Here is a 6,962-nt window from a genome sequence, read left to right as displayed (position 1 = left end):
GTTGCCGCCATGTGACTGGCTGATTAGAAATTAAGTGTTAACGAGCAATTGGACAGGTGTACCTAATAAAGTGGCCGGTGAGTGTATGTAGCATTAGTAGCTCAAATTATTAGCTCGGGAGCTAACGTGTAAGCTAACAAGCTAAAGCTGAGGTTCTGTCATACGTTACTCAGAATGCTTTGCAGTGTAAATATTATGGTGCTGTCTGCGGGACAATATAATTTTTAATTTATAAAAACACATCCTGCAGTACAGTTGAAGCAAATGTTTATTAAATATTTAATGTTATTAATCAGAGATCCCGTTAAAATCCTGTCCTCTGTTTGAGTAACAGTACCTCTGAGTCTCCAGAGTCGCTCTTGGCGTCGTCCTCTTCCTCACTGGACTCGTACTCGCTGCTCTTGTCGTCGCTGTCTGCATCTTGAGCTGCGGCGGATTTCGTCACATCTGAGTTTGGGTCGTTTTCCTTTGGGTCGTCAAATGATTTCCTGTCTTCTGCAACGTTTCCCTGCAAACAAAAGCATTACAAATTTGTATCGAGCTGCAGCTTGATGCTGTTTAGCCTGACGTCAGACTGTTTGAAGGTGGGGTTCTGTGTTTTATAATTACTCTGCTTTCAAATTAAAATCTAGTCAAACAAATCCTCCTTTWTCTCTGCAATCCAAAGATTATTTCTCCAAACTAAGATTAAGGAGGCATCATCAACAGGTAAGATATTAAATGTTTGTACCGCTCCACAGAACCCCACTTCTGACGTTCTCAACTCTCTGTTAAGTGTTGGCCAACTCATCACCTCTTTATTCTGCTTCTTCTTCTTCTCCATTTGTTTTCTTTGCTTCTGTTTCTGTTGAATAAAACAAAATATTAGTTTTAATCTTTGCTTTCTTCAGCAGCTCCTGAAGCTTACAATTTTCACCTGTTTCTTAAGCCGCTTCTTCTCAGCTTTTTCTTTGTTTTTTTTAGCTTCTTGTAATAACCTAGCTCTCCGCTCAGTATCCTAAAACAAAAGATAAACGTTAAAACGGACGTGGGCTCAGATCAGCTTGTGTAACTTTTACAACACGGCGCTGAACGTACGCTCTCCTTTGGATGAGCCTTCACAAAGGGCAGGCTGGGTGAGTCTCGAGATGAAGGATAATTCAGAGGCTGATAAGCGGAGGTTGATGACCTCGACTGGTTCCTGTTTAATCCYCGATTGTTGTTTTGGTATCCATAAAAACTGCTATGTTGATGAGGCCAGTTGTGATAATCATCCACATCTAGATCTTCATCGTATTCAATACCTGTTAGGAACAAACATGTTTATTTAAAAACAATCAACATACTGCAATAAATATGAGGTTATCCTGACGTTTCATACTATTTCAATAATTCTGTATTCATTGTGTATCTTTCTTATCACCTTACCAAGAAGGCCGCATGTAACAATCCTTTGTAATTGTCGACTCTCAAACATACCCACAACTTTTTGCTAAACGGGAAAGAGAGACGAGTGAATGACAGTCCTGAGTTGTTGTTGTTGTTTACAATCATTAAAATCAGATCAACAAAGTCCTGAATGAGAATTGTCTGAAACAGATCTGGAGCCGGAGCAGAAACCATCCTTAGGTTTCACTTTCATTTATACTGAAAAACTCAACTCACTGGATTCATTTTTACAGCAAAGGAGCTGCTTTTTTTACTACTACTATTTTTATTTATTCTTTTTTTAAACTAAAAGTCAAAATTGTCTGGTTTGGGATTCAAACTGAAAAGGAAGGACATCGTAGCTATAGGTTGAACAATTTGATTATTTTTTAAATTAAAATGTTGAAACTACAAGCAGGAAAACGATTTTTATGATTCATCTTTCATCAAATATAAACAAACTTTGGGCCAAAAAATTAAAAAATAAAAAACAATTATTCATGCAGGCATTTTGTAGAAATACTGGCATTTACCTCACAGATTAACAGAGCTATTAATTATAATTTGGCTTCAAAAGTTAGTTCTAACATTTAAATAAGTTTGGTTACTTAAACTGGAGCATTTGTCTGCACATGCAGAGCTAAACTACTTTATTTTTGATCAGCTATAAATGAGTTAAGAAGAAAAATGGTTTTGGTTTAGCATTTTTCTTTTGTTGTAAAACTCTTATTTCCTTCCTATTATGCAAAAAATGCTCAAGAAGATGCACTACTTTTTTTAAAGTAATGAAGTAAAAGTACAAAGAAACTAAATTAAAAATCAGGCATCAAAGGTACAACAGGACCACAGTATAGAAAAGCAAACATGTTAAAAGTAAACAAGGCTAAAGAGTCAAATTTCCACATGGGATGATGAAATAGTTTTATTTTAAGTTTAACTTTTGTGGCAGCTTTAGATATGGCTTTGTCTGTCACCGGAAACCAAAAAGTGTTTTTTTTTTTTTTTTTTTTTTACAAGACATTTAAGTTTATGAACTTAGACTAGGTGGAAGTCAAATGTTTTACATAGTTTTTTTTTTTTTTTTTTTTTTTTTTTTGTGTCACAAGACTCCAGGTTTGTTTCACTAAAAAGTGCCTCAAACAGCAGCTGCTCCTGTCAAGGCCATTTCCCAAAGAGTTGCATCAACTTCAAAACACCAGCAGATTACTTACGATCATATGAACATCCGTAAACTCTGAAAAACACAGACAGGAAGCAAAAGTTTGAAAAACAGACTCGTTTTCGGTGTTAGCTTACAGAGTTTAGGCGTTCTGCATTAAGCGATAAACAGAGCAGCTTTCATAAACGTCGAGCAAACATTAGCTTGTTTGGTGCTAATGTAGCTAAACAAAACAAGCCCGAATTAGCTTTTTCTTACCGGTTTCRTCTGTAAATACCTGCATGATTCACATAAGCACGTCCCGCCGAGACGTTTTATATTCCTCAGTTGCACTAAACACCGTCTAAAGTTACATTACCAAATCTAATTTAAGCAGCTTCTTGGCCAAGCTGCCTTTTCCCGTTCCGCGTTCCCGCAGCTCGAGCGGGAGTCGACTCAGAACTCTGGGCTTGGCGCATGCGCAGTTGGCGCACCGTGGCCTGAACAAACAAGCWGCCGCCCCCTGCTGCTCATTTTTATGAACAACAGCTTCTAAATTAGTGAATAACCAAAGTTATTTCCCAAACAGAAGTTTGGCCAAAGCTACAAAACTACTTGACCCTTTCGACTTATTTTAAAAAAACAATAATAAATTTATAGAATTTGTTATATAAAGTAAAACTAACACTTTGTCGTCATATTTCTTTCCTCTGATAAAGCATCATTAAAATCACRTTTGAGTTTCTGGTGGTCAACCCGAATAGTTCAGCTACTTTAAAAATATTACATCAATCTGAAAGGTTGTTTTATGTTTATTTTCAGGGCCAGTTTCAGTTAAAGATGTAAACTTCAGTTTGTAAAGACATTAGTCATACAGTAATTTCCAGAAAGCACCCTTAAAAGACCAATAAGAATACTAATTACATCTTATTAAATTCAACACAAAAGCAGCAGAGAAAAACAATCTCTTCCTCTGGAATTAACACACACAAAAAAGAAAACATTAGGCAGTATAAGTGCAATAAAATTGACAAAAACAGTTTGTATTAAACATTTATTGCATAATTCCATTCATTGTTACAGTAAACTCAGACATAATTCTCTGAATAATTTAAGAATAACCAAACTTGTAGTTTTTAACTTCAAGTTCAGGCCTTTTAAAGTCATAAAATATTATTATTGTATATTATTAATAAAAMGCTGAACCAAAAACGCTTCAGAAACATTTTCTGCTCAGTTAAAATAARAACACCATAAGACAATGTTTTCAGTGAGCATGTGCCTTTAAAACTCCCCGTTCTTTAGATCGAGTTTAAAAGTTAAAACCCTGAGTTCTAGACYATTTAATACGAGTTCTCACGTTTAAAGGAAGCGTAACAGAGGTTTGTTCAAGTAAACCGGCTGCACGCTGTGCAATCTCCACCACGAGGACGGTCGTTACTCCACAATCCGCCCGTGGCGAACGGAGTAGGCGATGAGTCGACGGTAGGTGGAGCTGAGGAGGGTGATGGCTCCAACCACCATCCCACAGATGAGGCTGAAGGCCCAGCGAGGGCCCAGCAGGGTGTAGACGTGGGACACGAAGACGGGGCCCAGAGTTCTCGCGCCGCTCCCCGAGGTGGTCAACCAGCCCATGTACACGCCCTGAAGGCGGAGCAGGGAGACCGTTCAGAGCCGGAMAGCATTCTGACMGTTTATTACTAAACAAGAGGTTCATTTGSTCCTCACCTGAGGCTTTGGTCCAAGGATTTTGGAATATAATGTGTAGGACATCACATTGCAWGCTGGGTAACCCACTCCTATAAGGATGTCGGATGAGATGTACTGAGCGAGGTAGATGGCGGGCGTATACTGACACCAGGTCTGTTCGTACGGGCAGCCCGTCGGCTCCAACGTGCTGTTAGCGGCTAACGTCCCCTCAGACGTCCGGCTGACCAACGAGTTGTTTCTGACATCTGTGATGTAGATAAAAACAATAAACGAGTTCAAGTCTCTTAAAATCTCATCAACTGTAAGTTTAACCCCCTGAAGACGTTTGATTGAGGCACCTTTTTGGATTAATAGATATTGAACTATTTCGCTAACAGAAGAACTAGCTTCTCATTTAGATTAGCATTATTGCTAACTTTGGAAACGGTTACAGACYGATGATCCCACTCATCTTCAAATTAAAACTAACAGAAACAGGCTGAGTGACAGTCGAATTAGGGGTTAGCGTTAGCTTCCGCTAGTTTTTTTTTTTTATCCGATTAGCGGTTTAGCATCAGTGGAGCTAATGTACTTGTTTAGCAGATTAGTGGTTTGTGAACTTGTTCAGTGCCCACAAGTAAAAACTAAAAATTGTTTCTGAATTTTTGGAAAAATCTAAACTAAAACAATAAAGAAATTAAATGTTACAAATAAAAACGTTTAGCATTTTAAATGACTGCTACAGTGAAACTGTAGCAACTATAAAACATACCTGCCCACTGGATTTTAGGGAAATGATTTCCCCATGGAAGCAGAATAATGAAACCACAGAAAATTATAGAAAAGCCTGTGAGCAACACAGGACGATCCCCGAACCTGGAAAGAATAAAAAAAAAAAAGTTCTGATAAATAACAACGATTAGAAAACCTGAATATTTCTAATAATAATAATTMATGAATACCTTCGACTGGCTGCTTTCACAGCCAGAAACACCAGGATAGACTCAAAGCCGATGGCACACATGATGATGCCGTTGTACAGAACGGCTTCTTTCCTCGTCCAGGCGAACATGTCCATGGACAAGGGCGTGCCGATTCTGACCCGAAAAACACACAGTCAGAACCAGTTGAGCAGAGAGACGGATCCTGTGTGAGAGTTTCTGACGTCAACGTTTTTAAGACATGCATACGTTTCAAAGACRGCGAAGATGAACATGACGACGAAGAACAAGATGTTGGAGGTCACAACGGCGAGCTGGTCGATCGATTCCTCTGCTTCATCCAGGAGATCAACTCTGTCTGTGAAAAGAACAAAAAAATAGAATAAAAAGGTTTTGTATTTATTGAAGTAGTGCATATCACCCGCTACTGAGATAAAACAGTGAGGGCTTTTTTTGAAATTGAAAAAAGAGATTTGGCATTGAAAAAATAAAACATTGTCATTGAAAAATTAATGATTMTCTCATTTTACTCTGCAGTTTTTGTTTTCCGGGTTGTTTGGTTTTGATAATGTTTGATCGTACAATCTTTGATTTTTACAATGATTAATTTTACAATGTTTGATCTTACAATTATTGATCTTACAATGTTTGGTTTTTATAATGTTTGATGTTTACGTCTGATCTAAACAATGTTTAATCTTATAATTATTGATCTTACAATATTTCATCTTACAGTGTTTATTCTTATTATTGATCTTACAGTGTTTGATCTTACAGTGTTTGAGTTTACAGTGTTTGATCTTACAGTGTTTAATCTTATTATTGATCTTATAGTGTTTGATCTTATTGATCTTATAGTGTTTGATCTTACAGTGTTTGATCTTATAGTGTATAATCTTATTATTGATCTTATAGTGTTTGATCTTATTATTGATCTTATAGTGTTTGATCTTACAGTGTTTAATCTTACAGTGTTTAATCTTATTATTGATCTTATAGTGTTTGATCTTATTATTGATCTTATAGTGTTTGATCTTACAGTGTTTGATCTTACAGTGTATAATCTTACAGTGTTTAATCTTACAGTGTTTGATCTTATTATTGATCTTATAGTGTTTGATCTTATTATTGATCTTATAGTGTTTAATCTTATTATTGATCTTATAGTGTTTAATCTTATTATTGATCTTATAGTGTTTGATCTTATTATTGATCTTAGTGTTTAATCTTACAGTGTTTGATTTTATTATTGATCTTATAGTGTTTAATCTTACAGTGTTTGATCTTACAGTGTTTGATCTTACAGTGTTTGATCTTATAGTGTTTAATCTTATTATTGATCTTATAGTGTTTAATCTTATAGTGTTTAATCTTATTATTGATCTTATAGTGTTTGATCTTATTATTGATCTTACAGTGTTTAATCTTATTATTGATCTTATAGTGTTTATTCTTATTATTGATCTTATAGTGTTTATTCTTATAGTGTTTAATCTTACAGTGTTTGATCTTACAGTGTTTGATCTTATAGTGTTTGATTTTATTATTGATCTTATAGTGTTTAATCTTATTATTGATCTTATAGTGTTTAATCTTATAGTGTTTGATCTTACAGTGTTTGATCTTACAGTGTTTGATCTTACAGTGTTTGATCTTATAGTGTTTAATCTTATAGTGTTTAATCTTATTATTGATCTTACAGTGTTTGATCTTACAGTGTTTGATCTTACAGTGTTTGATCTTACAGTGTTTGATCTTACAGTGTTTGATCTTATAGTGTTTAATCT

At 35.7% G+C, this 6,962-nt stretch overlaps 2 protein-coding genes across 2 annotated transcripts in view; both read right to left on the bottom strand.

Annotated features, from left to right (window-relative positions):
- The window catches only part of LOC106537110 (uncharacterized), a gene marked incomplete in the record, with an annotated part of 11,270 nt that extends 8,232 nt beyond the window's left edge, over window positions 1-3,038 (bottom strand). The window contains 7 exon segments of the mRNA XM_014034479.1: window positions 338-508; window positions 794-844; window positions 917-997; window positions 1,078-1,283; window positions 1,408-1,471; window positions 2,619-2,641; window positions 2,825-3,038. Of these exon segments, the coding sequence (XP_013889933.1) occupies window positions 338-508; window positions 794-844; window positions 917-997; window positions 1,078-1,283; window positions 1,408-1,471; window positions 2,619-2,641; window positions 2,825-2,849 (621 nt within the window).
- A 301-nt stretch (window positions 3,039-3,339) lies between these two features.
- Window positions 3,340-6,962, bottom strand: part of mfsd8 (major facilitator superfamily domain containing 8) — a 7,618-nt gene continuing 3,995 nt past the window's right edge. Inside the window, exons 8-12 of the mRNA XM_014034478.1 lie at window positions 5,425-5,533; window positions 5,197-5,331; window positions 5,007-5,110; window positions 4,274-4,500; window positions 3,340-4,189 (exon numbers count right to left, since the gene is read on the bottom strand). Of these exons, the coding sequence (XP_013889932.1) occupies window positions 3,983-4,189; window positions 4,274-4,500; window positions 5,007-5,110; window positions 5,197-5,331; window positions 5,425-5,533 (782 nt within the window). The 3' untranslated portion in view covers window positions 3,340-3,982. The remainder of the gene's footprint in view (window positions 4,190-4,273; window positions 4,501-5,006; window positions 5,111-5,196; window positions 5,332-5,424; window positions 5,534-6,962) is intronic.

This window comes from Austrofundulus limnaeus, unplaced genomic scaffold (genome assembly GCF_001266775.1).
Source record: "Austrofundulus limnaeus strain Quisiro unplaced genomic scaffold, Austrofundulus_limnaeus-1.0 Scaffold2135, whole genome shotgun sequence".
NCBI classification, from domain to species: domain Eukaryota; kingdom Metazoa; phylum Chordata; class Actinopteri; order Cyprinodontiformes; family Rivulidae; genus Austrofundulus; species Austrofundulus limnaeus.
Note: the sequence above shows the minus strand (reverse complement) of the source record. Positions and strands in the feature narration are given on the sequence as shown.